At 37.7% G+C, this 20,237-nt stretch overlaps 2 protein-coding genes across 2 annotated transcripts; one reads left to right on the plus strand and one right to left on the minus strand.

Annotated features, from left to right (window-relative positions):
• Nucleotides 1-4,732: 4,732 nt before the first annotated feature.
• On the plus strand, nucleotides 4,733-6,178 carry vhll (von Hippel-Lindau tumor suppressor like). Its single transcript, XM_084407857.1, has 3 exons — nucleotides 4,733-4,985; nucleotides 5,058-5,189; nucleotides 5,274-6,178. Exons 1-3 carry the CDS (start codon nucleotides 4,805-4,807, stop codon nucleotides 5,495-5,497), a joined length of 537 nt encoding a protein of 178 aa, XP_084263983.1. The 5' UTR covers nucleotides 4,733-4,804; the 3' UTR covers nucleotides 5,498-6,178.
• On the minus strand, nucleotides 5,858-10,656 carry tmbim4 (transmembrane BAX inhibitor motif containing 4). Its single transcript, XM_084407856.1, has 7 exons — nucleotides 10,458-10,656; nucleotides 9,809-9,917; nucleotides 9,590-9,695; nucleotides 8,351-8,384; nucleotides 8,131-8,248; nucleotides 7,677-7,722; nucleotides 5,858-7,455 (listed from the first exon to the last, which is right to left on the minus strand). The coding sequence occupies exons 1-7, from the start codon at nucleotides 10,546-10,548 to the stop codon at nucleotides 7,249-7,251; spliced, it is 711 nt and encodes a 236-aa protein (XP_084263982.1). The 5' UTR covers nucleotides 10,549-10,656; the 3' UTR covers nucleotides 5,858-7,248.
• Nucleotides 10,657-20,237: the final 9,581 nt, after the last annotated feature.

The raw sequence follows: 20,237 nt of genomic DNA on the forward strand, positions 1-20,237 counted from the left end.
TGGGAGCCACGCGAAGTTGCCCTGTCAGGTCACCTTTCATGGAGGAAATACAACAATAACAAAAACACTTTGTGGAATGTTAAAAATGTAGCAGGCAAATGAAATGGCGGTAACCATGGAAACCACTGAGTCATTTCGTGCCTGTGAATTTTCCAAACATCTGGTAACTTGCGTTAAGCAGGTGCAGGAACAGGTATGTTCCATTTGTATCTGCCTCTGGGCGCCGAAGCAGGGAAACATCAGAAAGATTCGGTCTGTTGAGAATTAAATTGAAATGTTCTCTCCATTACACTTCATATAATGGCTCTTCTGAGAATCATAGATTCACCTTCTGATTATAGGACGGAACGAAGGGCAAAAATAAGATACTCACAGGACGTACTTACATGAATATTCCAGATTCAATTGTTAAGCACTTGGCATAATGTTGGTAACCACAAAAATGTATTTTGACTTTTCTCTCCTCTTACTTTTCAGAACGTTTTTTTTTTTTCATCCAATCAGAATCCACCCGACTTTAAAGAGGATGAGCATTTAAAGTGGCAGATGACAAAAGTCCAGCGTCTGCTTATCATAAACAAAGTTATCATCCTTTAAAGGCACAATATGTAACTTTTTTGCTTTAAAAATAGCAAAAATCACTATATCTATGTTATATATTTTTTTTAGTTGTGTACTTACATTATCCCGACTGTTTCCAACAACTTTCAAACCAGGAGAAATTTGTAATTTAATTCGAAGACACGTCCCGTTTCTTTATTTCCGTTTTGTCGCCGTCAATGGCGTCATATCCGCGTTGTCCCTGGTTTCCGCTCGTACTGCCATAGCAACCAGAGCCCTCTGATAGTAACCAAGACGACAGACGTGGACAACTGTGTAGTTCGCAATGTCTATTTGCAAGCTGTTGTTGTTTCGTTCAAACATTATGAACCATGACAAGCAGACTTTGGATAAAAAAGGAGAACTAAAACGAGAATCTATATCAGCGCGGTGACAGTATATAAACGAGAGCTCCACGTCCGAGACATCGACCGCTCCTACATGTACTTTATTAAACAGGTGAGCACATTTACATAAAACTAATCAATGTTATACAGTTCAACAATGATAAAATGTTAGAATATGATCTGTATGTTATTCTAATGTTGATCTAGCTCACTGCTAGTCTCATACAGACAAACTAACACATACATTTCAACACATTCAAATGCAGTTTAGTGTGATAGTGTAATGTTAAACCAAGTGAAACAGCGCTGCGTTACCTCACAAGTTTAATTTGTCTAATAAACTGACCTGTGAGTTGTAATTCTGCACTTGCGTGTAGTTCGGTAGAATGAAATGTCCATATTCCTTTTATATCCGCGGGACTCGCGTCGCGTGTGGAGCTGATAGCTGTCTCTAAGCAATCCCGAACTGCTTCATATCACAGTCATGATAAAAGCATCGATGTATTCACTCATCCATAAACATTATTAGATCGGTCGGCTTGACGTTGACGACAAGATCCATAATTCTTAGCAAATGTTGCGTCATCAAACTACGCCTTTGTTATTGTAAAGAGGTTAGCGACCCCTAGCGGCGAAAAAATTACATACTGTACGTTTAATTGGTGTGGACACTAGTTAGCATTCTTGGTTTGATGGGCCTTAACTATAAAGTACAAAGTTGTATAAAGTAATAATCATTCTAATTACGAATGTTATCGCCTGTTGTTGGTGAGGATGGTAATAAGGTTATCGTTCTTGGTGTGAAAAGGCCTTAACTAAAAAGCGTAAAGTAATAATAATTCTATGAGAAAAGAGAAGTCCACACATCGTTTCTAAGAAAATAATAAAACATTTAGTCCTGGTTCGCTTAGCGTTCACACTGTCATTTTTAAGACTAAAGATACAAAAAAACATCAAAAACAAGGCTGTGTTGGGCAAAATGCCCATGTAATATGTGCGTACGTATAATGGCATTTTGACCAGCTGAGAACACGCAATAGTTTATAAAATGTGTAAAGGAGTCAAAACAGCGCCAGAAATTCACACAAATGAAAATCTGCTGCAAGGAGACGGTGGTCCTGATGCCTGTATCGAACTGTGATGGGCAACTCAGCTCCTATGAAAAGAAAAAAAAAGGTATAACACACCCTTAAGCAAACCTGACTCACATGCTTGAAATTGACACCAGAGAGCTTAACTGAAGGCACTTTGCGAATGTGAAGGCCCTGCTGGTGAAGAAGAGAGAAGCGAGAGAAGTCAGTCTAGTGGGGTAGTATGAGTATGTTTGTGCCAGTCAGGAAAATTCCCCTGTGGTGTGGAGGAGAAAGACAGAACCAACAAAAGCAACAAGCGCATTATGCCCACTGTGGCGAAAGGTTCTCGTCATTGTCCCAGCAAAAGAGAAGCAATGAAAGCAGGACATCAAAGGGCGAGCAGGAGAATGGGCTGTCTGAGCCAAGAGCTTATTAGATCTGCTCTGCCCCCCATACATAATCACCCCGCCGGAAAATACAGTAGGCTTACAGGTAGAGGTCGAGAACACTGCAGCACGGATACTGGGGATGGGCACTGACTCTTAAAGCGAGTGCCATTGTTACAGACACTCTGGGCTATAACGCAAAGACTTCCGAGTATACAGATAGCTAAACATTTATACTGAATCCTAATGTCTTGCCAAGCACATGTGTGCACTTACTCCTCATTCTTCAAAGTTTCCTGACAAGGTGTCATTCAAGTGTTAGGAATGACTTTATGAACCTTGGATATTGATTCAAACATTTAGGCTTTATAATGAAAGGTAAACTAAGATTTAAGGCCAAAACACATACATGTATCTATCAGGGTTCAATCAATTGCATTACATTTCTAGGTTTTCGAGGTCTTTGACTTATTAGATTGAAACGATTTTAATTAATACACTGAAATAAGGGACTTTTGCCATTGAAGAAACAATTTTGGTTCCCCAAAGAACCTTTCAGTGAACAGTTCTTAAAAAAACCAGGCCTTGTTTACACCTGGTATTAAGATGCGTTTTTTTGCTACTTAATACCAGGTGTAAACAGGGTAAAAAATGAAGATATTTGTTTTTATAATCTGAAGAACCCTTTTCCACTTTTCCCTTTTGTGCAATGCGAAGGTTCCATTGATGTTAAATTTTCTTCATGGAACCACTGATGCCTATAAAGAACTTTTATTTTTAAAATAGTATGCAAAAGTATTTCCTACAGTCATTGCTATGATTTTCCATGACTTTTTAAGACTTTGCATGACTTCCTAAGCTTGGAAATCAATATTGTCCTTGATAAATCAAGGTTTTCTATGGGAACCCATGCCATGATGCACGGAATTGTGGGTTAATTGCGAGACAGACTTTTTGTTTCTTTCAAACTGCACACCCATAAAATGTTTTCACATTTTTTAAAACTTTGATAAATCTGTTCTTTAAAATCGTATAAAGGGGGTTGTCTATAAACGTGTGTGGCAGGACTTTTGTTAACAGTAAACAGCAAACAGCGTGAAAAGGCACAAAAAAAAAGGCTAAATGAAAACACCTCTGAATCCTTTAGAGAGAATGCCAAACCACCCACTCCATCAAACTAAACCTGCCAAGAAACATCAGAGAGAAACATGCTGTGCTACCTTCTTATAATACGGTGAAATGCTATAAATAAAGGCAAGGAAAATTAAACGGGAATTAAAAAAAAAAAAAGTATAGGAAAACGAATTAGCAGAGCATCTTCCAGATGCGTGGGATAAAGTGCAGTTATAAGTCTCTTAACTAAATAAATCACTTCACTAAGACTTTGAAATGCAATCACATTTACATGGATAGGGTGCTTTAAAACTCTCAGCCTATATGATTGTGTGTATAGTCTGAGCTGTAAAGTGAATCAGGGTCTCTAGAGAATAGGATCTTTCGCTCTTGTCTCAAGACAGCCCTGCCCTGCTTCTCCAGAGACAAAAACACCGACATCAAAGCCTCGCTGTCATCACGCAAGAATTTCTGAGTGCCCCCATCCTTCAAGAACCAGCCACCCTGGAATTTTAAGTGGATTTCTCCATCCCAGTCTTTCTGAACAGAACGCGTGAGGGGGGGTGATCCAGTAGTATGGCTGGCAAATCATGTGACTTCTAAAACTGAGACCAAATGGAACTCCTCTCACTTGGTTTTCAATCCCCACTCTCTAATGCAGACATGATCCAGAAATGAAGGGTCTGTGGCAGTGGAGATTAATGTTTTGAGAAGCTAATGACCTAAATGAGCCCTGCTAGGCTCCAAAAATTACTTGGTAACATTTACAACATTACTGACAAGGCAAAAATGACATACCGTAATCAATTTAAAATTGCTAAAGTTATTAAACGTTTAAATGGGGGGTTGAGGTTCTTGGGTCTATACTCTGTACAGGTTGAAAATCCCTTCCAGTCAATAGACCTTATTCACAGCAGCGCCATATTTGTTATTGTTGTTATTTTGGCTGTAATCTCTTCACTGGGTTGTAGGCTACTGTTATTTAATGTGCTTTTGGATTGTTCTGTCGACGACACACTGTGAAAATATCTTTCCAAGAAGTTTCAGTAGACAAAAAAACATGAGCTGTGGAATATTATAAGTGATCTAGGAGCTTTATATAGCGGGTGCCATTGAAAAAAAAAACTCAAGTCTATCCCTCACAAGCCTCGCTCGCTTTCACTTCATAGCTACCTGTCATGGCGCTGCTCTGAATAAGGTCTATGTCCCATGCATAAGAGGGTGTAATCCTGCCACCTATCTGTCATACAGCGTCACTGCATCTACGTTCCGAAAGAGCATAACTATGGCTGACCAGGAAGTGCCCGCTCACCTGAAATCTCTAAACTCGTATGATCCAACATTTATCTCCTTTGTTAACAAATCCAGTCGAAATGCCAAAGCATGGTGGCTAAACTTCTCTGGAAAACCGGTATCTTACGGTGACATACAACCGGGGAAAGCGCTTAAGATGAACACGTACCTGAGTAAGTACCGTAGAACTAGCAACCTATCCGGTTTGGTTCTCCACTTTGTACTAAAGCAAGTGTTTTTTACAGCTCATCCGTGGATGTTCAGATCATCTGACGGAGCTAAACTGCTGGCTAACCTCAGTGAAGTTTACTTTCCAACTCAAGCGCAGTATGAGCACGGATACCCGCTGTACCAGTCTGTGTGTGTGACTGCACCAGGTGCGAGTTCATCCTTCATCTTATGATGCTTCATAACATGCACAATAGTTTAATTTCATATAGATATGCTCTGTTTTTTGACAGTGTACTCATTACAAGAATGTTGTGCACGGTTGATCCGGAGTATGGTGAGAAAAGAAGACATCTGCAAGCTGGAAATCCCGGACAGTTTGAGAAAAGACATCAGTCGTGAACCCGATCTACTGAGAGACATTAAGATTTTATCTGCCAAAATGTCAATGAATGGGAATGGGAATCTGCAGACTGTTCCATTTCCCTCCTCCCGGTCAACTAAAGAACAGAAATAATTTATGAAATCAGATGTTCAAAGTGTGAAAGTATGCAGAAGCTCATAGTTTCACTTTCCTTGAACATGTAGATAAGTTGTTATTCTTCGGTTGCAAACCACAGGGCATCAGCACTTTCATTTCAGTTTCTTAATAAGAGCACTGTAGTATAAGGTGTACCTATTAAACAACAGAAAAATTACGGGTATGTTGTTGCAAATAAATAAATACACAAATATCACTTGCATAAAATAAGATGGAATGATTGGAGTGATTTGTTAAAGTCCCAATGATTTTTGAGGATATCATCACCTTGGAATTCCACTCAACCATTCAAATTCAAGGATAGTAACTAACTGTTGTATATGAAGACAACACATACAGGGTAAAATATTTTATTTTTTAAATTATTACACCAAAGAACATTACATTTTTTTTTCATACGTGACAATTTTGCCCTTTTAAAAATAAATCAAGAGCAATATTTCTCTATATTATGATAAATATTAATATGCTTTATTATGATTAATATTGCACTTTGGGTGCAGGCATACAGAGATCCCTGAATAATGTGTTATATTTATTGATGCTTTTGAAACTGACTGCATGCTGCTTTAAAATCATGTTTATTTTGTGAACCGTATATTGTTACACCAAAGACTGCTGCAAAAAAATAAATAAAATAATTTTGTTACATTTCTAGATGTTTGTGTTGTGGTTTCTTTGCAGCTCTTATAACTTTCATGTAATTTGGGCCTTTTTAGTAAAAATGTCTAGTTACTTTAAAATTATAAACATTCCATTTACACATCCAAACTAAACAAAATATTGCAAGCTTCTGGTAAAGTTTGTTCCCAAACCATTAAAGGGACAGTTCACCCAAAAATGAAAATTCTGTCATCATTTACTCACCCTCAAATTGTTCCAAATCTGAGTTAGTTTCTTATGCTGAACACAAAAGAAGATATTTTGAATAATGTTGGTAACCAGACAATTGAAGGACCTCATTGATTTCCATAGTAGAAAAAAAACAAACAAAAAAAAAACTATGGAAGTCAATGGGTGCCGTCAACTGGTTACCAATTTGAGGGTGAGTAAATGATGACAGAATCTTTATTTTTGGGTGAACTATCCCTATAACACTGATTTACAACAACACCTAAATAAATATGAAAAATCACCATGGATTACAGGTCACACTACATTCAAAAACAGAGGAATCCAATCAACAACACCAAGTTAAGTTGTACAATCATATTTGAAACATTCACATTTGGCCATTAAATTACAATTACCACTTTGCAAGTTGAACACTGTGTACTACAGCTGGTTTGCAAACAAGGGGGAATTACAATACACTAAGAGTGTCACGAGGACCATCATCTCAACTAATGCCAAATCTAATCTAATGCCAAAAATGTAGCAAAATCAGAGGAGTTTGCAGTTAATGCCCAAATAGACATATAGCACACACACTCCAATAATTCTCAAAAAAACTGCAAAGAATTAAATTTTTTATATTTAGTGCATTTATTTTTAAAGAATTTTAATCATATATATAAATATTTCATATTATGATTCACAATGTTGTTGTTTTTTACCGAGATCTGCACTTCATTTGGATTCTAATTAACAATAAATTAGAATTCGATTAGTTCAAATTGTGCCAAAATATAAGTTAAAGCAAATCAAAGAATAATATTTTTGTACCACTCCCACCCAGCACTGCACCCAGAATTCACCACTGAAATTGAAGAAGAGCATCACAACATTCAGTGTTTCTTCATGGAGTCGAGAATGCGCAGGATGTACAGGAACAGGTTGACTATATCCAGGTACAGATTGATGGATGCCAGGACGTGTTCCTCGGGGGACAGCTTATGCATCAGCAAGTGGGTATCGAAAATAATGAACCCGCAGAACAGCAGAGCTCCAGCCCCGGCGAAGACCAACTCCATTGTGTCGTTGTAGAAGAAAAGCTGAAGGAGAGTTTGGCTTGAATCAAATTGTGCGACTAGACCACATGGCTCTTAAAGGAAAGCTACGGGTTCAGTACAAAACTCACTTAATTTGATAATGTTAATTACAATTGAAGAAGAAAATCATTCCATAGAATAATAATAAAATAAATTAAATAACAAAGAATAAATAATATATATTAAATACATATCAGTTAAAAATTGACAGGCCTCAGACTCACCCTCATAAAGCTTGCAATGATCAAGATCCACAGGCCAGCAAACAGACTAGAGATAAAAATGACCAATTAGGATTTTTCTGCAAGTGCATTATTAATACACAAAACCAATTTGAAGGATAGAGCAAGAACTGTTGCATCAAGCTGTCTATTAAACAATAATATGAATGAAAAAAAAAATCTTCAATTCTCCTCACAAAAGACATTCACTTCTCCCATGCCAACGATGCACCACATCAAATAACAGAGTTAAGACTCATGGAGCCCCCTTATTTTAGTTACATTTCAATTTAATAACTGGAAAGAAGAATGTTTCGCCAGAGACAATTTCTGATGCAAAGAACACCACTCCACATGGATTCAGGAGTAAATGGATTAAAACAATCATTCTTGCGCTCAGTTACCGTGATGAATGTGACAGATCTGGGCCTTGAGCGGATGAGAAAGAGAGAATTACCTGGCTCCGAGCTTGCTGAAGTCTCTTTTAGACTGGAAAGTGTAGGCAGTGAGACCCAGGAACACGGCAGACGTGAGCACAAAGGCCTGAAGCACTATGGTGTACTCATAAAATGACACTGAAAGCAGAATAATATGGAATCAGATGATCCATCACAGAGGTGTGGCCAATAATATTATGGGACTGGATGTTTATCAATTAGGAAAATGCATGAACTTACCTGCAGTGGCTACAGACAGAGACTCCAGCAGAGTCTGCATAAACATGTACAGCCATTACATTATAATACTTCATAATATGTAACATATACACATACATACACTCACTGGCCACTTTATTAGGTACACCTTGCTTGTACCAGGCTGGACCCCCTTTTGTCTTCAAAGCAGCCTAAATTCTTTGTGGCATGGATTCAACAAGGTGCTGGAAACATTACTCAAATTTTGGTCCATATTGATATGATATCATCACACAGTTGCTGCACATTCATGATGCGAATCTACCGTTCCAGCATATCCCAAAGGTGCTCTACTGGATTGAGATCTGGTGACTGTGGAGGCCGTCTGAGTTTAGTGAACTCGTTGTCATTAAAAAAAAAAAAAAAAGCAGTTTGAGATGCTTTGAGCTTTGTGACATTATCACATTATCCATTATCCTGCTGGAAGTAGCCATCAGAAGATAGGGACACTGTGGTCATAAAGTCAAGTCAGGTCAAGTCAAGTGTCAAGCTTAAATGATGCTCAGCTGGTACTAAGGGACCCAAAGAGTGCCAAGAAAATATTCCACAAATCATCACACCACCAGCAGCAGCTTGAACCGTTGATACAAGGCAGGATGGATCAATGCTTTAATGTTGTTTACGCTCTGCCATCTGAATGTCGCAGCAGAAATTGAGACTCATCAGACCAGGCAACGTTTTTCCAATTATCTATTGTCCAATCTTGGTGAGCCCGTGCGAATTGTAGCCTCAGTTTCCTGTTATAGCTGATATGAGTGGCACCAGTGTGTGTGTTCTGCTGCTGTAGCCCGTCTGCTTCAAGGTTCGATGTGTTGTATGTTCAGAGACGCTCTTCTGCAGACCTCGGCCATTCTCCTCTGATCTCTGACATCAACAAGGCATTTTCACCCAACAGAACCGACACTCACTGGATATTTTCGCTTTTTCAGACCATTCTCTGTAAACCCTAGAGATGGTTGAGCGCGAAAATCCCAGTAGATCAGCAGTTTCTGAAATACTCAGATCAACAACCATGCCACATTCAAAGTCACTTAAAACGCCTTTCTTCCCCATTCTGATGCTCAGTTTGAACTTCAGCAGATCATCTTAACCATGTCTACATGCCTAAATGCACTGAGTTGCAGCTGTGTGATTGGCTAATTAGATTTTGCATTAATGAGCAGTAATGTGGCCAGTGAGTGTGTATCATACTTAAAATCTTGTTTTGAGGTATATACTCACAAATCCAAAGAGCAAATAAAGATTGACGGGGTGCTGGTGACGGTAAACAGCCAATGCAAGCAGCAGGATAAGGGACCCGATAGCTGATATCAGCACCAGAGCGGGACTGAAAAATTATTAGTTTTACACATTAATATACGTACACAGCTTAAAAGTGTAGTTTACATCATTTATCAGCCACAATGATGTGGTGAATCCACAGGAAGGATGTGGGCTTACCTTTCGTGCACAAAGGTTTTAATGGGGTTGCAGAGCATGAAAAGGGCAGATACAGCAGTGGTGACGATAATCTGCAGTGAAAGGATGGTGTAGACCTTGCGGAGGAAATCTAGAGAGAAATAAGACTTGAGCGTCAACTCCTCAACCATATATACACACATGTAGTAAATAAATAATTATAAGGTCGCAGTATCTTTATATTAGGTGTCTTTAACTATTATGTACTTACAGAAAAACTGTTAGGTACAATTTATTTATTGTGCTCAAAAATATGGGTATATATTGACATATATTATAGCTTGACAGGGTTTATTTAAATTCTCAAACAAGGCGTCTATCATTCACACAAAACCTCGATAAGCAGGTTTGACAACAACAGGTAACATTTTTAAGAAACTGTAACATTTCTCCTAAAAAAAAATAATAATGACATTGTGAAATCAAAAAGGAATCCAACGACTCGTGACAGCTGATTTATATCATGTGCGCCATATGTCTCCTGTGTGCCTTATGATGAAACCAAGTGAAATAAAATAGGAAGCCCGTTCCAGCTGTTTTACATGTTTATTCTTTCCAGGCCATAGTATTATACTGACTGTATTACTGATTACGTAGACTCCACATTATTGTAAACAGCGGCTTAACTCACCCATCCGGATGTGCACACTCGCTGTCGCGACGTTCGTGCCATAATTAAAATCATCCTCAATAGATGATCGCGGATACTTCTCTTGATTCATGTTTGATCGTATTTAACGAGTATCATTTACTGACAAGTTTAAGTGATAATCCAAAGGTCTCTTCCGTCGTTTGCCTTTTTTCTTCTTTCGGTGGTTTATGTTGTAAACATTCCGTAGCTCAAAGATGTGCTATTGCCACCTAGCGGATTGTCCCAAACCAGCAAGGTGGTACGTGGAAGACATAGTAAAACAACAAACAAACAAACAAACGTAAAAAATAAATAAATACAAATACAAATTAATATAATTAATTATCATAATAAAAGGATTGAAATAAGTAAATAAATAAATTGTCTTAAAATAAATACATAAATGTGATTAACTTATACGTCCATTAAATACATTAAAATAAATACATACAATTGTTGAATAATATAGATAAAATCCTGATCAAAATTAATTAAATAAATAAATAATATATGTTACCAGTACATTACTATTGTGACTAGAAAAATATAACAATGTAACTTAATAGCTAATTTCCGATTTTAATATTAATTTAACATTTTAGGATGGGGGTCTCTCACACGATGATGATCATATTTAGGAGTTCGTTGCATCTAAAAAATTGACAACCCCTGGTCTATATTTCTGAAATAGTAGTAGCCTACCGTCCGTATTACATTTTCTGTAGGTTGTGAACAGTAAAATAAAGGTTGTGAACTGCAATTCCCGACTGGTGAATGATTCACTCATTTGAGTCGGTTCTAGTCAATGAATCGTTAAGCTTGTTAGCAAAACGGACGGTCTAATTCGGTTCGTGATTAAGTCATTTGGACAGTTCACAAACGCAAAGCGGTAAAAAACAGAAACAACATGTTACGATACGAATACAAAGCACAGAAACACTGGATAAATGGAATATGTACCTAATGCCTAAAAAGCAAGCCTGAAGCGCGTCCTGTCGTTTCCCTACCATTGATGAATTTCGTCAACACCTGCAGCTTGTGAACGACTCAGGTAAAGGCATTTTACTTACAAACGAAATCAAAACACAAAACGTAGTACCAAAACTTTATCATAATGCAACAATGTATATCATCAGTAACGTAATATATCATCAGTATCGTGTTTGTTTATTTTTTTATTTATTTTTTTACATTTAAGTTAGCCTATCTTTTGAAACACGTTGAAGTGTCACGATAGGCCACATGAACTATTGCTAACTATTAAATATTTAAATGGCTAATTCTATAATTGAGGTTTAATTTCACTTAAACAAAAGTAAACAATATGCTTTCTCAAATAAACGACTTATGATAATAGGCCTATACTGTATTATATCAGTGTAACATAGTTGACCAGCTTAATCACTTAACACCATTTTGATATTGCGAGGGAAATGATATTTTCCCTGGTGAATTTGTCAACTATGTCGCCATGACGCACTTGGAGTAAGTCTTGGACTCTTTTATCTGTTCTGCAATACAGACAGTGATTGAACAAACTGAATAAAACAAACAAACAAAAAAGAAATAGAATCATATTTTTCAGTTCTATTACAATCTACATTTTGGATATCTCCCTCAGGGCCATCCTTATTTCTTACCGGGCCCATGTCTGACTTTAAACCTTATATGTATTTTGATGTAGACCTTCTGACAACTTGATCCAGTTTTCTCGATTTATACAGTTCCTGACATGTGACAACTTGATCCAGTTTTCTCGGTTTATATAATTCCTGACATATGACAACAAGGACTTTAAACCTTATATGTATTTAGATGTAGACCTTGTGACAACTTGATCCAGTTTTCTCGATTTATACAATTCCTGACATGTGACAACAAGGACATTTGGAACTCTAGTTTTGCCAATACAAGACAATACCAATCCTCACCAAACATTACCAATCAATTTTGGTCCCTCGACTTGTTGGTGTACCCTATTATATAGCACTAATGACAGGGGAATGACCTTGGAGGACATGAATTCACAATTGTTCTTTGCATAATTGAATTCCAAACTCCTTAGTTTAAATTTCCCAACAGGTAGCCAATCCGCACCGGCATCTTCTGCCATCTCTTTTTTCCATTCTCAGAGGGGTTTCTTGCACCTGCTTCCTTCCTTTGTGGTGCTAATCAACTCACGGAAATCTGTAAAAAGACCCCGCCAAGAGCACCACCTCATATTTAATCGACACATGTTCATCCTCAGATGATTCATCTTTCTGCTATTTTTAATCTTCCACTTATTTTATAACCCCAGCAGTGGTCGCAAAGTAATTTCCTTCAGGTTTAATTACAACTAAATCTCCAAAGAGAATACTGTTGTCTGTTCTGTGGGCTGGATTTACCCATTGCTTCGAGCATGTAATGACATGCCCATGGGATTTGGATATCACTAGAGTTCCTGCAAAAGTTGCTCACAGTCTCTCCTGGGCGTGCTTTACAAAATGCACCACTGCCCATTGCTTTCCCTCAGGAGCTTGAGGTGGATGCCATCTCTGTATGGAGTCCACACACACAGCATTTCATTAAAGCCTGTGTGGAGCCAGCCTCGGGGATATGGCCACATAATTCATTTGGAAGCATACTGTCTCCTCCATCCATTCCCAGGTGTTTCTGAATAACCTTTTGGCTTTCTTGCATCTAGGGGATGCTTTCCATCACATTTCTTTCATGTGGCAGTGGCACATAGTGGTGCCTCATTTTCTATTTCCAATCCTTGCGTTTCCCTTCATACTATTTCAGCTATTAGGCTAATAGAATTTTTTTTACAAACCAGCAATCTTAAGTGAGCATTAAAGCCCAGGAAAGTCTTTAAAACCATCTGCAGGCAGAAGAACGTAGCCTATTTTTATTTTAAAATACTTTTGTAACAGCTGGTGTAATTCAAATAAGATTGTATTTAATTTCTGATGCACCATACATCTTGTGTAATTTTTTAACAACCTTGGTAATCATATTTACCTGTGAGTCTGAATGACCACCAGATGGCGCTCTCATTATAAACGGCAAACATAACAAGCAGAGTAGTTCTGGGGAAGCTGCTTTGAAACTGTAGCCTATAGCTTACCAATGGGGTAACGACCCATCCTACACTTTTTGGGACAGTCCCAAAATTGGAAGCTTTGCCCAGCATCCTACATGTCATAAGCAGTGTCCTGCATTTCAATTGTGAATTTCCTTTACCATGAAATTACAATACCACAAAAAAAAAAAAAAAAAAAATTTGCAAACTGGGATTTGCGGAGTTGTAATGTTCTAGCTTAGTGGTTCTTTACTCTCGCCCTCGAGGTCCACTTTCCAGAGTTTTGCTCCAACCCTAATCAAACCCACCTGAACATGCTAATCAAGGTCTTCAGGCTTAGTAGGGCTGCGTCCGAAAACTTGTCGCCTCACAGCCTTATTAGGCAATGACTCATGGTGCCTTCACGTGCTATGGTAATTATGGTAAATACCAAAAGCCGACATGGAAAATGCACATGAACACCCCCTCATGTGGTATTTTCCACTGGGCAACTCGTAGAATATTTTGATGCACGAGTTGCCGAGATGAGATAACCTTTGACCTTTTCAAAATGGCGGAGAGCAACGCAAGAGTCATGAATACTGTTAGCGGATAGTTTTTGTAGCCTATACAATGTTGTGTCATTAACGATTGTAATATAATCATAGACAGTATGAATATAATGCGTTAACACTCAATTTTCAACTTCGCCGCAATTTCCTTGGTTCATATTTAATCATTTTATGTCATGTTTTATTTTTTTTTAATTTTTAATTATGTTTTAATCATCAGAAAGCACCACATTTACGTGTTTTTTTTTTTTTTTTTTTTTTTGTAAAGATAAAAAAGATACTCTACTGACACAGACCTTGCAGGTACTACATTACGACAACAAAAGCACTTGAACACAGCACACTGGTAAATACCAGTTCACAAGTGGAAAATATCATCTTTTCCATAGCACGTGAAGGCAGCATTAGTAGTACCTCACAAAACAGACTTCTGAGGCAGTGTAATGGTTTAATGATCAACAGCAAAATAAAGCGAGCTTTGGTGACAACTAAGCAAATATTTAATAACTACAATAATAATTTCTCTCTAAAAATGATATCAGAAGTGGAAAATGTACATTTACACACAATCTGACCACCAACTGCAGACACCTCTTATATTAAAGAGTGAAAGTGAAAGAGAGTCTACATGTATGCCTTCAAAAATCGATTAGATGAAGGTATCTCAGGAGGCAGGAAGTGAAGCTACCATTTGGACTCGGACGTGCCTTAATGCCTTCCAACCTTGGGATGCATCCTCCGAAGGCAGCATTTTTAAGTTGTCGGACACAGGTTGCATTCGAAAGCTAAAAAATTCCAAAGTAGGAAGGCATCAAGGCACGTCCGAATCCGAATGCTTCCTTTACTTCCTGTCTCCTGAGATCCCTTAATCTGATCGATTTTGAATCCTGTACTTTCCATTCACTTGACAGTTGAGCTAATAAAGATGGCGACTGAAAGTTGCGGTTGGTGGTCAGTTTGTGTGTAAAAGTTAATCGTTTTCCACTTTTAATGTCATTTCTAGCATGCAATTACTATTTTAGTAAATAAATATTTGTTTAGTTATCACCAAGGCTCGCTCTATTTTGTTGTAGATCATTAAACTGTGAACCTTATCAAAACTGAACTTGCTACATCTGCCAAGACTTCTACAGACACACAGGAAGGCTCAATTTATAAAGCGAAATAAAATGGACCCAAAATTGCCTGCCGAATATTATAGGTTGTATTTTTAAACGGAATGAATATTTTGGAAGTGAAATCTGAAAGGTGAATATGAATTATTGAATTTATAATAATGAAAATGTGTGAAATGTTTTGAATTGAAATATTCACAGCTTAAATATACAACCATGTTGAATTTCAGCCCATAATAATGCAAGCACGGTTAATGCATTGCATATTTTTTCAAGTAGGGCAATTCAACAAGCTTTTTTGTTTCAAAAACATTTGGCATCATTTTACCTCCATAGATCCGACAAAAAAAGGCTACAAGTTCAAGATTCACTGAATCCGGTAAAACGTATGTAATCTCTGTACAGTCTAACCTAGTGACTGCTTATTTATGTTGAGTGGACTGAATATGTTTCGTGTTATATCACTCGAACCTGGGCAAATTGAGTGCCCTGTAAAGAGCAATAACCAGGTGTTCACCCTACTTGTCTGATTTAAAGTAGTAGAAAAGGTTTGAACAACTGAAAGCTTAATGGTTATGTATTTAAGACTCTTAAGAAAGAGTTACTGACATCGATCCCACTCCATCAGCACTGTACCCTGAGCATGGTACTTACTCAGGGAGACAATAGCTGAAAATGCTGCTATAGTCACTTTAAATAGAAAGCAATTGTATCTAAATGGCAGAGAAGTAGCAAGTGCACACTCTACTTATTTTCTTCAAGTGTTTAATTGAGTCATTCATAGGTTTCCTTTCATATTCCAGACTTGATCTTAGTGAAATGCTATAGGCTACACCTTATTTTTGAAGTTGGTATAAAAGAAAATTTGGCTATTTTCTAAATGGATCTTGTTCATCCTATTTTGAGCAATTACCCCATGCATTTAAAACAAAATGTTTTTACGCTTGTAACTTTTAATTGATGACTTAACTTTTGCATGTTGTTGTCATGAAAAATCCCTCACAATCAAGTCTCCACAAGTTAAACTAAGTACACACAACTTTAATTTAAAATATATATGTAATTGCTTACTTTATAGTGCATAATTGAGGTTGACCAATAGCTTGTTTGCATATGACGTCACCTCACTGCGTTGCCATGGCGCGAAATCCAGATGGAGGGCAGGAAGTGATTTGCTACATTTAGAACCACTATAACAAACTCAAAATGCTTATGTTTTGCGTCGTTTATGGTTGCTCAAATCGATGAAACCACGAGGAGTTTTTAATCGAGTACCAAAAGTTGTTGTTCATAAGGGGGAAAAAGGCAAGAAATTGACCAAAAAACGCCAAAAAAAAAAAATGGCTTGCAAACCTACGTCAGAAAATGCCTGTGTGTGCAGTGATCACTTTGTCAAAGGTGAATTAACTTATGTGGCTATGTTTGTGTAACGTACCAGTTTCTGAACTTTGTAAAGTCAAAGTAATTGTTTCTTCTTTTCTTTGAGTTTGTAAGTTACCCCTGTAACTGAAGACAAACTCGTAACGTTACAGGCAAAATCTTTCAATTCAGTTGAAAAATCGCTCCTCTTCATAACGTAAGGATCACGTCCAACATATGTTTCGATTTTTTTGTTGTATATTTCTCTTGTAATAGCGTCAAAAGTAGTCCAGTACGGACTTTCCGCCATCTCGTCCATTACGCTCTTCACTTCCTGCCCTCCATCTGAATTTCGCGCGTCATCACAATCACGTGACTGCAAACCACCTATTGATCGGTTTTGCCGATTAATCGGCACTGATAACCAATTGCTGGAACAATTGGCGAAGTAAAAACTATCACCGATGCCTTGTGGAGTTTGTTTTGACACGTGAGGCTGAAAGGGTATGTATACGGTACACTACAGTACATGTTTTCATATCATTATTAAGTAATTCATTTATTTATTCGATGTTGCATTAGTAGAGAAAGAATAGCAGTATGTTTGCCGTCAAGGCTGATATAACATCTGAACAATTTCTGGAGGTGTGGTAACCATAGTATAAGCGGAATAATTGACTCCGGTCCCTTGAATTATTAGAAAATAATGCACACCCGAGGTGTAAAGGGTGTGTATTATTTAACGGCCTGTCATCAATTATTCCTTACTTGGACAATGTCTTTTTTCCCTTGATAAACCGTTAATTAATAAAATATTTTTTTAACAACTGACATTTTTGGACATTTAACACTTACGTAATTACTTTGAAGGTGCTGTGTGTAATATTGACAGCTAGTGGTTGAAATGGGTCTGGCGATATTCTAAATATTGGAGAGAGTTGTTTCCCCCACCCCCTCCTCAGACTCAGATTGAGGACACACAACAGAAAAGAGTGCAATTGACAATGGAAGGCGACGAGCCTTACACTAACCCTCACAGACAGGGCTTAAGACTAGTCCTAGACTAAAATGTAAGTCTGAGCTGTTTCCACTGAAATAAACTTGCACTGACTGATCTTAAAAATATATCAGTGCCTTTTTAGTTTCAAGATGCACATCGGTAATGTTTTTTTTCTAAGCATGTTTATAAAAATTACTTAAATGTCCTAATTGATCTATGGTCTAATCCTGGCTTAGTCTAAGCCCTGTCTGTGAAACCGGGCCTAAGTTTATCAGCTAAGTAAGGGATAATGTACATCCAGCCGGTTGTTAACTCAGAATAAACACAGACAGGGTGATCATCAGGATTTGTATCAGCCTAAAGGGGTTTATTCTGAGATAACATCCGGCTGGATGTACATTATACCGCTCATTGCACGGCTACTTCCCACATAAGTAAATAATTAGACACAAAATATTGATCTGAGTCGAAATATTTTATTAGGTCTTTAAACGCAAAGCTTTTGCGGACAGTTGCTAGCGTGGCAAGTTCAAACTAGACAGACATTTCAGGGATACATTAGTCATACCACTTATTACACAGCATTTCGCCACATAAATAATTCTGGGGATAGGGGATAAGAGATATTGATTTGAACTGTTTTAAAATCGTACATGTTTGTTATCTTATAATCCAACAGTGTACAAAACAATAGCAAAATGGCAGCAGCTGCTTTTGTATGAAACAAGTGAGAGCGAGTCCACGATACTGGATGGCATAATTCTATTTACATTTATGCATTTTGGCAGACGCTTTTATCCAAAGCGACTTACATAAACACATTTACATTCTTATCAGTTCTTGCTTTCCCTGGGAATTAAATAATTGTACACTAAAATATTGATTTGATATACATTCTTATCAGTACAGCTATCACAAGAATATACATTCTTATTAGTTCTTGCTTTCCCTGAATAATTAAATAACTGTACACAAAATATTGATTTGACTGAGTTTTTATATTTTATTAGCTCACCAAATGCAAAACTTCCTAGAAGAAAAACCGTTCCTAGCAAGCGTATAGCGCTGCTGACCTTAGTAACCCGGATGAGCCTGTTATCTGTTTTCAGCGGTTGTTATCCGAGATTGACCAATCAGAATCAAGTAGCCTATTCCACAGAGCCGTGTAATAATGCGTTTTAATATGCCTCTGGCCAAATACATTTTTAGATGGATGCCAAGGCATTTTAAGCTGGGATCACACAGACCAAAACAAAAACAGTCCAACACAGAATGCACATTTCAAAGTTGAATAACTGGCTGTAGCATTGATTTGTGAGAAACTTGTGAAATTAGCATGCTTACTAAATATCTGCAAACAATACCCGTTCATAGGCTAATGTTTGCAGATATTTAGTAAGCATGATAGTGTGACGAGTCACAAGATTGGGTTCACGAGAATGAGACTTTTGAGAAGATTTTTGCACAGTATTTTTAAGAAATCCTTTTAAAACACAATTCATGACTGGAAAAAAATAGCCTGCAGGTGCAATTTGAAATGTTTTAACCCAGTGGTTCCCAAACCTGTCCTGGAGGACCACCAACACTGCACGTTTTCTTTTTCTCCCTAGTCAAACACACCTGATTCAACTCATCAGCTCATAAACCCATGTGATAATGAGCTGATGAGTTGAATCAGGTGTGTTTCACTAGGGAGAAAAAGAAAACGTGCAGTGTTGGTGGTCCTCCAGGAGAGGTTTGGGAACCACTGTTTTAACTAATCATCTTCTAATGAATGTCATTTCAGTTCTACTTTGACTATGAATCATCAAATGCATTGAAAGACAACAATATACAAGCACTGTAAAAGGTTTTGCCACAAACTGACTGGCTTCTCTCCTGTATGATTTCACACAAGTCTCTTCAGACCTTGCTGTACATGAATTATGAGCTTCCAGAACTTCTGATTGAGGCTGTGTGTGACGACGTAATTGAACTCTTTCCACAAATTGAATACAGAAATAAAATTTCTTAGTCTTAAGTGCAAACAACAAGTGCAACTATAATCAAAGTACTCTCTCAAAATTCAAAGTGCAAACAGAGACCAGATCTAAGAGGTGGTTACAATTACACAGCCCAGCCTAAGATATGTTTGATATAGGGTGATATTCGAATTCGTGATCGCACATACTGTGTGGGGGAACAGCAGTACTGAGCGCGCATTCTACAAGATAAGACATTTATCTGATGCTTAGGCTCTGTTGCGGAGCGAATCCTCCGCCATGAATCCCATGATCTTGTCAGTCTCGTTGTGCGATCAGTGAACTGTGATTTCTGCAGGCTGCAGCTCGTGCTGGATGAGCAGAGCAGACGTTAACAATAGTTTACAATTGAAGCAACCGTTAGCCAACCGAATATATAGGCCTATGTATGTATTTTTTTTAATTTCTATAAAAAAAAAGCAAAACGACAGTAGAGGCAGTGCCGCGGTGCATCACCGTAATGTAAAGTAAACGTAGCGGTGGCATATTCTATGCTAATTTCACCCTCACGCTCCGTCATGGCGATATCACGAGACAGCTTTTCACCTCGACGAGAAATCTTGTCACATTTAATATTGCGAGATCTCGTGTCATAAGATCTCATCACACCCGTAATATTATGGTAATTTTATTAGGGGTGTAACAATATATCGTATCACAATATATCACA

The sequence above is a fragment of the Rutilus rutilus genome (genome assembly GCF_951802725.1).
Source record: "Rutilus rutilus genome assembly, chromosome: 4".
Classification (NCBI taxonomy): Eukaryota; Metazoa; Chordata; class Actinopteri; order Cypriniformes; family Leuciscidae; genus Rutilus; species Rutilus rutilus.